Source organism: Giraffa tippelskirchi, chromosome 2, assembly GCF_054371585.1.
Source record: "Giraffa tippelskirchi isolate mGirTip1 chromosome 2, T2T-mGirTip1v1.2.pri, whole genome shotgun sequence".
Lineage (NCBI taxonomy): Eukaryota > Metazoa > Chordata > Mammalia > Artiodactyla > Giraffidae > Giraffa > Giraffa tippelskirchi.
The window spans coordinates 169,202,697-169,218,103 of NC_137276.1; the positions used below are offsets into that span (position 1 = coordinate 169,202,697).

Genomic DNA, 15,407 nt, shown 5'->3' on the forward strand with positions numbered 1-15,407 from the left:
TTTTTTTCATAAGTATGCTTTGTATATTAAAGTTTTGCTTGATATTAATTCCTCCGACAGGAATATCAAAATAATATACTAAGTTCTACATTTTCTTTTTATAAGGTTGCACCAATTTATTCCCTCATTACAAGCTTAGGTCCCTGTGGAGAACTTGTATTACAATATGCCTTTTTGTAAAGTGATATTGCATACTGGCTACATTAACTTTTTTCTATTTCGATGTTGAAAAAATTCAGAGAGAGTTTTAAAATGATAAGAATTGGTAAGCGTAATCAACTAAACAGAGCAGAAAAAACCTGACAAGGTGAAACATATAATTTCAGTAATACTTGTAATTTCAGTTTGGAGGAAGGAAATATAAAAGTTTTCACAGAACTGTAAGATTGGAAAAGACAGTAATTCACATGTTTGATTTTGAAATTTAAGAAATAATAACACAAACCTCCATTCAATTAAATCAGCAAATTAAAATTATAACTTTGTAATATGCTATTGTTATTTGAGGGGGGAAATGAGATAATTTTGCACAGAGAGAGCTTAAAGGAAAAAAAAATACAGACAGACTTACAGAATTATAATTTAATAGGAAAACTACCAAATTTTTAAAGAATATTTAAGACTCAAAAATAGGTTGGATTTTTGCCACTGTAGATTAAATAGAGATGTGTACCCTTGGAATTTGTTATACACATTGAACAGAAGAAAAAGATTCAGACCACAGACCATAGATGCTCTGACCCTAATGTAAATGATAAAAACCATAATTTGTTGAGTCTTTCCTGAGTTTGGACTATGGAGATAAGTGGAAATAGTTCTTTTATAACTGGCCTCTCTAGTTTCCTGAAGCTTTTTTTTTCTTAAACTTTTTATTTTGAATTGGGGTACATCCAATTAACAAACAATGTTGTGATAGTTTCAGATGAACAGCAAAGGGACTCAGTTATACATATATGTGTATCCATTCTCCCCCAAACTCCCCTCCCATCCAGGCTGCCACATTGAGCAGAGTTCCTTGTGCTATCCAGGTCTTTGTGGTTCACCTTGACTTACTATACTTGGACCGATTTAAGTAGGACTATGCATTTGTTTTTATGATGGCAATCACAAAATTTAATAATGCCAATACTTAATTTTTTGTAATGGCTAACAAAGGTTAAGATTCTTTGTAAATATCCATATTAGTTATTCACCAAAAATTGGCACACTAGAATTTTAGAGAATAAGCCAGGATGCCAGCATGACTTTGCTTTACCCTAAACAAAAGTTCCCAAAGGGAGTTATGAGAGTAGGAGAAGGATGAGAGACTTCTTGTCTACCCAACTGCAGGCTCTAAGACAAGAGAAAACCGTTTAAGTGGGTCCTCTCTGGCCCTGCAGGATAAGCTTTCCCTTTCAATCAGTTCCTTGGCTAGCTTGGGCTGACAAAACGTTTCTGTTCTCTTAACCTTTGCCAAGCAGAGGAACTTTACAAGTATTTTTTGAGTAATATCCAAAGTGATTCATGGCTTCTACTAGCTCTACTCAGTTAGAAAAACAAATTTTATTTCCTCCTTTCCATTATTCCTACTCTCTATTGTCTTCAGCCATAATCCTTTATTTAATGCAAATATTACTTCATTTTGCATAGTTTTTCAAGTGTGTCTATGTTGGTCTAATGTGTTTTAATTACAGAGATCAAATTTCTTGGATTTTCTGGCAGTTTCTATTTAAAATATTTTATGCTTTAGTTCTCACAAACCATTAAAACCACTTCAAAAACCTTCCAGTTACTCAGCAAATACCACTGTTTTTCATGATGCCATTTTTAAATTTGAATGGCAAAACCTGGGGAGGAGGAAGATACACAATAATATATTTTTAAGAGCAGGAACTCTGATTGCAGACAGATCTGAGTCTGCTACTTATTCAGCAGATGACTTGGGACAAGCTACTTAACTATGTTTGAATTTTCTTGTCTAGAAAAGGAAGATAAAAGTACCAACCTCACAGGATGGTTGTAAAGACTGAATGAGAGAATACATGTTGGTACTCAGCATACTGCCTGGTACAATAGGAAATATTCTATACAGATTAGTTTTTTTCCAGCACCAGAAGATTCGTATGAATATTGGTATTCATAAAAGAATTTTTAAAAAATTTTAATTTTACTGCTAAAGGAAAAGATCTTAACATGAAAACTACTAAAATGCTGTTCGTTGTGATTTGGACCTTGGGAAGCAGGCAGCTGGGTATTTATAGGTTAATAATTAACTAATCCTTTGGAAAGGAAATCTTGGTAAAAACTATACACTTGACTGAGTTTGGATGGGGGCAGGGGAGCAGAATGGTAAATATTGAAAAACAGACAATTAACTTAGTCATTTTATCTTGTTAATGAACACTGTGTCCTATAGTCACACCTTAATGAGAACTTGCTAGTGAAATACAGCAAAGGAAAATGAATCTATAGATCAAAGATGGTTGAATATCTTTAAAGGTTTTCAACAAGGAAACATTCCTCCAAACAGAAAAAAAAAATTGTAAACTCATTCTCTCTCTGTCCAAACTCTTGATGGAGAAAAGTTGTTGCTTTTATTGTTAACTTGCTTACTCTTTGCTGTTGCTTAGTGTTTTTTGATTAACAACTTTTGGAAATTGGAATAACCATTGGCAGTCATTGGCTATTATAAAATCTTTCCCCATAACCCACATGAAGTACTCAGAGACTTGCCAAGAAATGCTGGAAAAGAACTGGAAAGAATAAGCAATTATTAAGCAAACCAAATTCTTTAAACAAGAATGTGGGGAATAATGTGTCATCATTTCAACAGCAGATGATGAAAATGACAATGCAAATACTGAATTAACTAATATATGCCTTGGCTGAATTTTTTAATTTCTCTTCATGTAATTATATACTTTTTAAATGCAAGTTATACATTATATGTATAATCAAGTGTGATTTAAAGTTTTACTTCATTGTAAGACTTTTGATGTCAAGTTGTTTACAAATAAGAAAAAATAAACCTTTTGTAAGAATATGTGCCCTGATTTATAAATCTTAAAATGTGGTTACCATATTTATAATTCATCAACTATTACAGAGATTTCCACAGTCCAAGAAAGGAAGAAGGCTAAAGGAATCAAGGGTAGTAGCTGCAAAAGCATATGTTCTGAAGGATGTGAGAAGCAAAGCAGAGAATGAGAAAGGAGCCTAAATTCCCTTATGTATAGCAGGCCTACTGAAGGCCTTAGCCTTTGATAGTATAGGATGAGAAAAGAGGAAAAATATCAAGAACAGATATCAGTCAGCTTTATAATCTGTAAAATGGCTTACAAACATCAATTTCCTATTTTGTTCAAGGTTATATCCTTGGCAATATAGTGGTGTCTGGTACATGGGAGGTGTTCAGATATGCTGAAAAATGAATACTAGTATATGATATTCATGCTCCATGCTGGTATTTCAGGCCTGAATTTTTTGAAAATATAATTAAGCCACAAAATAGATAAAAGGTTTCACTTATTTAACAAGTATGTATTGCATGCCTATTTTACACTATGTAGAATGCTAGATATTATGGAGGACAAAAGAATAATACAGAGTAATGCTGCATTAAATGACTTAAAATAATTGAGTATGGAAGGTGACAGACATGCAAACAAATACTTATAAACAAAACTTTGAGAATAATGTGAATAGTATATGCAGAGCCCTGTTCAGTTCAGTTCAGTCGCTCAGTCATGTCCGACTCTGCGACCCCATGGACAGCAGCATGCCAGGCTTCCCTGTCCAAAACCAACTCCTGGAGCTTACTCTTGTTCCATGTCCAGTTCTAACTGCTGCTTCTTGACCTGCATACAGATTTCTCAGGAGGCAGGTCAGGTGGTCTGGTATTCCCATCTCTTGAAGAATTTTCCACAGTTTGTTGTGATCCACATAGTCAAAAGCTTTGGCATAGACAATAAAGCAGATGTTTTCTGGAACTCTCGTGCTTTTTCGATGATCCACCAGGTGCTGGCAATTTGATCTCTGGTTCCTCTGCCTATTCTAAATCCAGCTTGAATATCTGGAAGTTGATTGTTCATGTACTGTTGAAGCCTGGCTTGGAGAATTTGGGGTATTACTTTTCTAGCGTGTGAGTTTACGAGTGCAATTGTGCGGTAGTTTGAGCATTCTTTGGCATTGCCTTTCTTTGGGATTGGAATGAAAACTGACCTTTTCCAGTCCTGTGGTCACTGATGAGTTTTCCAAATTTGCTGGCATATTGAATGCAGCACTGTCACAGCATCATCTTTTAGGATTTGAAAGAGCTCAACTGGAATTCCATCACCTCCCCTAGCTTTGTTCGTAGTGATGCTTCCTAAGGCCCACTTGACTTCACATTCTAGGATGTCTGGCTCTAGGTGAGTGATCACACCATCATGATTATCAGGGTCATGAAGATCTTTTTTGTAGAGTTCTTCTTGCCATCTCTTCTTAATCTCTTCTGCTTCTCTTAGGTCCATATCATTTCTGTCCTTTATTGTGCCCATCTTTGCATGAAATTTTCCCTCGGCATCTCTAATTTTCTTGAAGAGATCTCTAGTCTTTCCCATTCTATTGTTTTCCTCTATTTCTCTGCATTAATCACTGAGGAAGGCTTTCTTATCTCTCCTTGCTATTCTTTGGAACTCTGCATTCAAATGGGTATATCTTTCCTTTTCTCCTTTGCCTTTAGCTTCTCTTCTTTTCACAGCTATTTGTAAGGCCTCCTCAGGCAACCATTTTGCCTTTTTTGCATTTCTTTTTCTTGGGGATGGTCTTGATCACTGCCTCCTATATAATGTCATGAACCTCTGTCCATAGTTCTTCAGGGTCTCTATCAGATCTAATCCCTTGAAAATATTTGTCACTTCCACTGTATAATCATAAGGGATTTGACTTATGTCATACCTGAATGGTCTAGTGGTTTTCCCTACTTTCTTCAATTTCAGTCTGAATTTTGCAATAAGGAGCTCATGATCTGAGCCACAGTGAGCTCCAGGTCTTGTTTTTGCTGAGCAGAACCCTGTGATTACATTAAAAGACTAGACCATTATTTCTTTCTATTGCCACAGTGAAGAAGGAGTGAAAGAATAGAGAGGGTTGCTTTTAGCTCTCCCAGAATCTTTTCCTATGCTTAGCTTTGTCAACACAGGTCTATGTTGACTTTCTTTCTACTTTGTTGAGGTCTTTTTCACCTCCTTCAGTGGGTCATCTTTTCCCAACTTCTAAGGATTGGAGCTAATGGAATAAGAGCAAGAATTAGTACTTAATCATAAATTAGTATTGAAGAAGTTTGGTAGTAAAGGAAAAGAAGAAAGTAGAGGGGGAAAAGTGAAAAAGGAGGAGCTATATCAACTATTTCATAACCTTTGTACTTTTTCCAACAGTCCAACTTCTCCCTTCTCATTCTTAATAGAGAAAATGGAAGCCATTAAATAAGAACATCCTTGTCCTCCTACTATCATCTTCAAAGCATTAGTCACTGTTAGTCACTCAGTCGTGTCCAACACTGTGACCGCATGGACTGTAGCCCACCAGGCTTCTCTGTCCATGGAATTCTCCAGGCAATAATACTGGATTGGGTTGCATTCCCTTCTCCAGGGAATTAGCTTCAAGATAATAATAGATAACAACATCAGGACCCTCTGTGACTTCTCACTCTCACCTCACTCCTTTAGTAACTGAAGAGAGAATTCTCCTACTAATAGTTCCCATCTCCCACCTTGTTCCCTCCTTCTCACATTCAATCACATTCACCTGCTTCTACCAAGTTTCACATGTGTCCTTCTCTTTGTTTATCAGTATGACAATTAAGAATCACTGGGAACCTCTTATCTTCTCATGCAAAATTAAGAACATTTACCCTGATTCTTTGGCTACGGTTGATTTTTTAGGACAAAAATATTAATAAGGAAAAGTCCTACACAGTTATAAGTGAACGTTCATTATTCCACAACAGAAATGTGGTGAAGGTATGGTGAAGGAAAGATTTTCTTTGGCCACACCAAGGAGCACACTTTATCAGGTGGGAAGAAGATTTAGAAGATTTCTACCTAGCAGGGTTATAATAGGCTTTATTCGGATTATCTGTAAGAATAACAATTTCCTCGGCATATTATTTTTTAAATCATTTAAACTTCTTTTAAAATCCTGGATTAATACTGAATTAATTGCTTTAGAGTTCCCATGGTGTTTTGATATTCATATAAAAATAAACAGAAGCCTGGTATTCTTTTTGCTTTGACATTTACATTTTTTAATACAATAAAAAAGCAGGCTTGCCTCCTCGGTGTAAGTAGAGCTTCTAGCTGTAAGAGTTAATCAATCGAGAAGGGCATTTGTGGGTAGAAGTTGTGAAAAATTGCCAGCTTGACCTTGAAAATAATGAAAAATAATTGAGAGTAGTGGCAATGAGCATTTATTTCCCATGTGCTGCAGTCTCTCACATTTTTAATCTGGTTTAAATTTCTGTCCCCTACCTCCTACTCACACATATTCATATGCACTATTAACATTATAATGTATGTTAACGAGCCCTCACAGCTGGTTAAGAAGCTTCTTCTAGCAGGCTAATAACATCTCTTTGACTAAGTGATGCTGTGCATAATATAATCTAATAAAACTGTGTCATATACACTGAAGAGCAGTCAGAATAAAAGAATAGTTCACCCACCCATAGAGGCAGCAACACAGCTATACCAGCAAAATCATCCTCATTTTTGTATCTCAGTGGAATTTGAGTCCTTGTATATATTTCTGAGTCCTGGCATGCTGCAGTCCAGGAGGTTGCAAAGAGTTGGACACTCCTGGGTGACTGAACAAAAACAACAAATATATTTCTTTGATTCCATATATGTGCATTGTGGTGTGGTGATATAAAATAATAGAATCTTAAAGTTGGGAAAGATATAAAAGGTCATCTTCTGCAATCAACTCTTTATTATTTAAATTATATCAGCAATATTTGTTCCAAGTGATCTTCCAGCATATATCTGAAACACTACCCTCCCCTTCCCAATATCTGACACTTACCTAACCCCTGTGATGGTAAGGAGAGAAGAGGTTTTCAACCTTGGCTGCACAATGGAACATCCACAGGAGGTTTAAAAATCTCCATGCTGAAACTACAGAACAGGTCAACTAAATTGGAATCTCTGGGGATGAGACCAAGAAATCAGAATTTGTTAATACTTCCCAAGTGATTTCAAAAGTAGCCAAGGTTGAGAATCACCTCTTTAGAGGCAATATAGCCTGGAAATGGTAAGATTGCTTTTATTGGAAGCCAAAATCAGTCATGCTGCAACTTTCACCTATTGGTCCTAAAAGAAGCTTTCATGGGAATTCTCAGCTGGAGTGCAGGGAAAGACTTTAATCTCCTTGTTAGATCAAAAATTAAAATAATAGGTTATGTTTATAAGAATAAGTAAAAGTTTCAAAACTATAAGTGAAGACATCACATTGACACCCATTTGTTTTTAACCCTTGAAGGAAATATCTCTTTCCTTAACTTCTGCACGTTTGAGCAGAAGAGAAGCCCCTTTAAAGAGGATTAGACAGAAAAAGTTTCATGTGGAGTCTAGGTCCATGGTCATGATCCTGTCACTGCTCCTCTATCCATAAGATGCCTGCCCATCTCTTTCTCATGCAAAATGTGATGAAAGTGAAAGTGTTAGTCACTCAACTAGGTCTGATTCTTTGTGACCCCATGGACTGTGGTCCACCAGGCTTCTCAGTCCATGGAATTCTCTAGGGAAGAATACTGGAGTGGGTTGCCACTCCCTTTACCAAGGGATCTTCCCAGCCCAGCGATCGAACCCAGTTCTCCTGCATTGCAGACAGATTCTTTACCCACTGAGCCACCAGAGAAGCCGTGATAACATCCAAGTAAACATTTTCTTTTAGGACAGTGAATAATGAGCTTCCTCTATACCTAGTAGAGTTATTGCCAGTAACAGCCATATAAAAATCTTCAGGACATAAAGCAAGATACTAAAACTGTAAAACATCTTAAGATATTGTTCTCTTCCTTTTTTTGTTATAAATACATAAATGATACCTTGGGAAGATAAATGGCCTAAGTCTTGTAGAAATATGTTCTCTTGATGATCCATTCTCGGAAGAAAGCATTGCTTCATCTTTAACAGTTCAAGTATGGTAATCATCCTTTCACACAAAGGACTCTAGAAATATTTAATAACAGATATCACTTCATATTCAATTTCTTTTCTAGGTTAAATATATCCTCAAATTCTCCAACTATTCCTCATAAAACAAGGCTTTGCTTTCCTTCAACATCTTGGTCACTTTACTGATACTACTTTCCAAATACCTGTAGCTCTCTTAAAGAATGGTTCCCAGAATATGGAGATTATCTTCTTGATCCTAGATACCATAAAATAAAGTTATCTTACTTAAAATATTGAGATAAATAGTTGATCAATAATTTTTTAAAATGTACTAATATGAAGAACCACTAAGTAGGTGATAGTCTGCTAGTATATAAAGGCACACTATAATGAATGGCCTGAACAATTAAAAGAATGTAGTTGACTTTAACTGCTCAAAAAGGAAAAAGTTTTGAAGGAAGGGCAGATTAGGACTTAATTTTGGACCTGTTAATATTTTGGTCCCTGTTAGTTGGTAGCTGTATATTTAAGTCAGTTATTCAGGGATAAGTTCTAAGCTATGAATATGAGAAGTTTGTGAGTCACAAGTGTTTAAATGATATTTTAAAGCATGATTTTTGGAGGAAACCATTAAGGAAATGAGTATAGATAGAAAAGGAAGAGGTGCAAAGACTGAGCCCTAGGGCATTCTGACATAAAGAAGAAGGTAATAATCAGGAAACAAGAATGAAAAAGAACGATGAGATGGTTGAAAAACGGATAGATTGTGTTCTGCATGCCAAAGTACTCAGTTGTGTCAAATGCTGCTGAGACCATAAGATGAAGACTTGAGGTCATGGATCATATTGACAGGTGTGGTTGTGATGGAGTGGCAAGACTAAAAGCTTATTTAGAGCAAATTCAGCAAAGAATGGGACTGGAGGTATTGGAGATCAAGTGTATAAACACCTTTTTCTTGGAGTTTTCTGCAAATAAAAGAAGAGAAGTAGCATGGAGCTTGAAGAAAGTGAGATCAAGAGAAGGTGATTTTTTTTGAGATAGAATAAAAACAGTATGTTTGTTTACCATTAGGAAAAATCCATTCGGGAGGAAGAAATAGATGATGCATGAAAAGTAGGGAGAATAGTTGGGGAATATCCTTGAGTGGAAGAGAATGGAAAAGACTGAGAAAATAAGTTGAGGACCTGACCTTATCTAGAAGTACACAGAATTTATCCATTAATAAGAGGGGAGAAAGCAAGGTATATAGTTCTTGATGCATTAAGGTAGATAGAAAAGGTGGTGTTGCTTTTAGAAGCTCTTTAATTGCTGCTTCTATTTTCTCAGGAAAAGAGGAAGAAAGATTATAAACTAAAACTGAGGATGAAAGAAGAAGTGTTGGAAGTTTAAACAGAAAGAAGGAATGAAATAATTATCTGGTTAACAGAGTGGGAGTATAATTGCTAGGGAGCATTAAGGGCCTGCTTAAGATTAATGATAATGAATATAAATGGAGACCAGTCAGCTTGGTTGTGTGTTTTTCCTTAGTCATATCAACTAAACAAGTACGGGCACGCAAGAAGCATAAAATTGGTTTTAACTAGAATTGAAGACAAGTGAGAACAATTTAGTGAGAAAGTGGAGGCTAAGAGTATAGGAAAGGAATTAATGACTAATTATAAAATTCAAGCTGACTAAGGAAGTGAAGACATAAATGATAAGATAGGGAAAAGGAAACAGGGTAGACACTTTATTGGTCTTGGTGAGTTCAAGGGACTGTTGGAATTGGGGTACTAAAAGAAATAACCTAGAAAAGTTAGAGGAAGAGGTAGTTGGTGTGTAAAGTTTGACATTGAAATTATAAGGGATTTCAGTTATTGACAAGCACAAGGTTTAAGTTACAACCTATAGGGTGACTGCTGCTGCTGCTGCTGCTGCTATTAAGTCGCTTCAGTCGTGTCCGACTCTGTGCAACCCCATAGACGGCAGCCACCAGGCTCCGCCATCCCTGGGATTCTCCAGGCAAGAACACTGGAGTGGGGTGCCATTGCCTTCTCCATAGGGTGGCTGAGGTAAGGTGAAAGACAAGGTCATTGGAAGAGAGGACGTGGAGAAACTGAAAAATCAGGCAATTGGAAGGATTATTTATGTATATAAAGAAATCATCAAGAATAAAGACAGCAGTACTACTTAACAGTGACAAAAATGAGGAGGAGTGATCTAGAGCGGGTCAGGACATGACTGCAAACAGGTGGGGTGGTGGGTGGAACAGACATCTGATGACATAAAAATCAAATCTTTAGAGGGAGACAGTTTAGAGGTTGTTTGGGATATTTCTTTATGTAACATACTTGCTTTCATCTCCAGCTTATCATTGATATTTGTGTAACATAGTCTACATTTTTAATTGTTACTCAGATGAAATGATAGAACAAAACTAATCTCAGGATAGAACTCCAAAGCATGCCACTAGAAGCCTCCCTCCAGGGTACCAGTGACCCATCAATAAGCATCCAACTAATTTTTGCTATGGTTTAATAAGCTAATTATCTTGTCCATTTATAAGGATATCCAATATTGTAAGGCATGTCATGCCTTGCTGAAATTTTGATATTTTATATCAAGTTCACTGTTTTTCATACTAGCATATGCTGCCCCTAGCAGTCCACAAATACATCCTCTGAGGTCCTCAAGTTCCATATGACAAGTATTCTAATGTTCTTTTATTTAAAAAAATATTTAATTAGTACAGACATATTCAATATAATTTGAATGAACTCTATAATTTAAGACCACACTGCCACACTCCTGTTTCTGGGTCTGCATCTATCCTCACATTGGTATCAAGAAGTATTACTTTAACTGTTAGTTTAAAAAAAAAAGAGGATACCTTAATACTGAAATGATGCATGCAAACAAAAAGCAGGCCAAATGACATCATTGTGTCCTCTATAAGTGATGATTTTGCAGTGTTTCAAATAAAGAAAAGACGTGGGTGACTTGAATCATCGCATGACATGTGGTAGGATTGGAAGATCAAATCCATAGAAGTTAGTACCACATTCACATTGCTAAATAGTGATTTTAGTTCATTGAAACAATATCAACTGCCACATGAAATTAATGGAATGAACTTAAATAATGCTGGTTTTGTAGCTTTATTAGATTCATGTTGAATGATCTTGATATATAGTCTTACTTATATTTAATTATTTAAAACAAAAATAATTTAGAGTCTATCTTATTTCCTCTTGGGCTTCGCTGGTGGCTCAGATGGCAATGTAGGAGACCTGGGTTTGGTCCCTGGGTTGGGAAGATCCCTTGGAGAATGGAATGGCAACCCACTCCAGTACTCTTGCCTGGAGAATTCCAAGGACAGAGGAAGTGGGCTACAGTCCACAGGGTCACAAAAAGTCAGACATGACTGAGCAACTAATACTTATCTCTTGCCTATTAGTAAGATCTAATTATCACTCAAGATAGAGAAACAGCAGTCTTTTCCAGTTTCCTTGTATTTCTAGTCTAATGACTCTGATTTTAAAAAGGGAAAGAGTAAAATATCTAACATGTAATGTCCTTTATGACTCCATGCTGGCAATCAGAAAACTATCCACATTTCTACATCCTCTAAAGTCACTCTTGTAGTACTGTCAGTAACACTCCCCACCCCTCAATCTCAATAGCTTAACATAACAAAAGTTTCTGTATACCTCATACTGCAGTCACAAGTAGATCAACAGAGAACCTCTCCTCACCGCAGTCACTCAGATCCCTATGCTAATAGACTTCATCTGGACAGGAGCTTCCCTGATCACCAGAACTATGGCACATTGCACACAGCCTCTTAAAATTTCCACCTAAAATGCTCCATATTGTTTCCAATCACATTTTATTGACCAAAAAGAAAAAAATCACATGAGACCATTCCTTCTAAAGAGACTAGTAAGGCCAGTCCTATCACATAAGTAGCAGGAGAATTGGAAAGATAATACTAATGATCGCCCATATCCCTAGAGTCTTACAGGACCGATACCATATTCACCATTTAGAATTGATGTGTGTCATTCAGAGTTCTTTAGCTGCAAACAATAGGAATTGACTCTACCTATCTAACACAACTAAAAGAAATTCACTGACAGGACTAAAAAGAGAAGATGAAATATCCAGGTTCAGTTCAGTTCAGTTGCTCAGTTGTGTCCAACTCTTTGCAACCCATGGACTGCAGCATGCCAGGCTTCCCTGTCCATCACCAAATCCTGGAGCTTCCTCAAATTCATGTCCATCGAGTCGGTGATGCCATCCAACCATCTCATCCTCTGCCATCCCCTTCTCCTCCTGCCTTCAATCTTTCCCAGCATCAGGGTCTTTTCCAAGGAGTCACTTCTTTGCATCAGGTGGCCAAAGTATTGGAGCTTCAGAATCAGTCCTTCCAATAAATATTCAAGACTGATCTCCCTTAGGATGGACTGGTTGGATCTCCTTGCAGTCCAAGGGACTCTCAAAAGTCTTCTCCAACACCACAGTTCAAAAGCATCAATTCTTTGGTGCTCAGCTTTCTTTATGGTCCAATTCTCACATCCATATATGACTACTGGAAAAACCACAGCTTTGGACTAGACAGACCTTTGTTGGCAAAGTAACATCTCTGCTTTTTGATATGCTGTCTAGGTTGGTCATAGCTTTTCTTCCAAGGAGCAAACATCTTTTAATTTCATGGCTGTAGTCACCATCTGCAGTGATTTTGGAGCCCAAGAAAATAAAGTCTCTCACTGTTTCTATTGTTTCCCCATCTATGTGCCATGAGGTGATGGGACTGGATGCCATGATCTTGGTTTTCTGAATGTTGAGTTTTAAGCCAGCTTTTTCACTCTCTTCTTTCACTTTCATCAAGAGGCTCTTTAGTTCCTCTTTGCTTTCTGCCATAAGGGTGTATATCTGAGGTTATTGATATTTCAAAAAGATTGAGAAAAAAAAAACAGAATCATTCTCAGAGTCTCAATAGTATTAATAAGTAAATGGTCTCTTCAAGATGTCCCTATTAGGGTCCCTATTTGTATGAATGAAATCCATACAAATTCAGGGTTTCTGATGCTCATCCAGGGGTTGGGAACTGCTTGATTATAATGAGTCACATGCCCACCCCATGGGAGGGAACATCAAGTACCTCTAGTATCCCATGGGGAAAGAGGTAATTTCTCAAAAGAAATGTTAGGGTTGTTATGAAAAGAAGGATAGAGGGACATTGGAAAGCCAAAATGTAATCTTTTTTCCCAATTGAAAATCTGAACATCATTAAGCTGTCTCCTGGCATCTCTTCAATTCTAGATCCCACAGAAGTTTATTGTTATTCTCAAGATCATAGATTGGGAGACTAAGAAAAGATTCTAGATGCTCACAATTATCTTTCTTACTGACATGCCACAAATATGAAATCTTTCACCATTATAGACATTGTTTTGTGCAGTCATCACCTCTAGGAGGGATTTAACATCATCATCACTAAAATAATTTACGCATAAATTTTTGAGATTAGAAGGTCATAATTTATCAGAGCAAGACCATGTAAGGAGGAAATAAAGGACCATGGGGATGTTTTTAAAAGTCTCCATTCCAGGGAACTTCTTGCAAATGGTGATCTGAGGTGGGGTCACAGTTCTAGAGAAGGTCCTGGGCAGTCTTAAGTACTAGTATAGTCTGGTAAAGGAACCACAGGGAAACACTTTTACAGGAAGAAAATGAACACAAAATGCTTTCTATCATTCCACACTTGCAGCATCTGACCTTTGAAATTTGGCGACTATTGAGTTCTCCATGAGTACCACCTGTTTTCCCTACTCTGGAGACTCAGTTATAAATAAAGTGAGTTATTAATATTTGGCAATGCAGCTTCAAACACTGAATAGAAAGTTTTACTGACTACTCTGCCGAGTCCTTGAAGACAGATGGACCAAGCATGTGTGCATCATTTGAAAAGGCAGTATTTTGCAATGGAGGGCCAAAATTTCATTCTGTCCACCCCGCCCCCACACACACTGCTTCTGCAGGCTGAGCTCTCTGGATAATCAGAGATAGTTCTACACATGTAAAACAAAGATAACAGCACAATTCTGGGGTGGGGTTGTATTATATATGGTTGCTTTTATTTCATTCTTTAAGGAAACATGCCAAAGAATCTCTAGATATGCTCATAATATAAAATATTTTATAATGAACCAAATTCTCCCAGCAGACTACCTCACTCGTCATAAATTAAACAATCTGGTGGCTGTATTTACTCTCTCAGACCTAAGTAACTGTCACTTTGCAGAATGGCCCATATGAAGAAACAAATACAAAGTAGAGGAATGGTCTTCCATGCCAGTTTGCTAATAAAGTGCCACTTCAGTTCCCTAAATGAATTTCTAGTGGCCTAAAAGAGTTGACATTGATCCTAAACCCTGTCAAACTTCAAGGAAGGAACTTAGAGGCTAGTAGGAAAAAGTTATAAGTTATTAGATTTTAAAAGATTAAAGATGAAATAAAGAAAATGCTAGTCACTGTATTCATGCCTTAAGCCAAGAAGTGAAAGCCAATTTTTCTAGAAGGCAAGGTGGGGCACAGTGATCTTAAATTTTAAGAACTCACTCCAAGAATGGACTAAGAAATGCACTATATACAATGCTACTGGTTACAGTAGAGAAATGCATTGTATAGAATGCTGCTGCTTGCAGTATTATGGATTGAGGTGGCTATTTGCTACAGGCTAATTGAGGGGTGGGCAGCTAAACCTTTGTGGGATCACTATGGATCTGAGACTGGATCTAAACCTAAATTAATCTTGTCATCATGTTGTTTTCCTGATTAACATACTCCACTGGTTTCCCATGGATCTAGAGTGAAGTCTATAAAATCTGTGACATGGCCTGCAACATCCTGCCTGATCTAGCCCTTGCCTACCATCCAGCCTTAGCTCATGAAATATGCTTTAGCCACACTGGCCTCCTTTCAGGTCTTCTAATAACCCAAGTTCCTCCTCACCTCAGGTTCTCTGCACATACTCACTCCTTTAATGGGGATACTTGTTCTCCGTTTTGTTAAATGGCTAATTCCTTGTTTCAGGCCCCCAATTAGACTTTCTTGTGAAAATGAAAATGAAGTTGTTCCCAAAATCTCATGTGTACATAGCTCTTTTTTTAAAGTGTAGAATATGTTTTTCAATCATACTTGAAGTCCCAAGCTAGTTCAAAAAGACTGACCTACCCCAAAACACTCTTTAAGTACAGTGCTTTCAGTATTATTTCAACTACATTGAGC

At 37.0% G+C, this 15,407-nt stretch overlaps 1 protein-coding gene across 2 annotated transcripts in view; it reads right to left on the minus strand.

The window, feature by feature from the left end:
- STXBP5L (syntaxin binding protein 5L) overlaps positions 1-15,407 on the minus strand; it is a 379,816-nt gene that overhangs the window by 312,229 nt on the left and 52,180 nt on the right. For both annotated transcript variants that reach the window (XM_081571857.1, XM_081571856.1), the window contains exon 2: positions 8,066-8,189. In XM_081571857.1, coding sequence (XP_081427983.1) covers positions 8,066-8,189 — 124 coding nt within the window. The remainder of the gene's footprint in view (positions 1-8,065; positions 8,190-15,407) is intronic.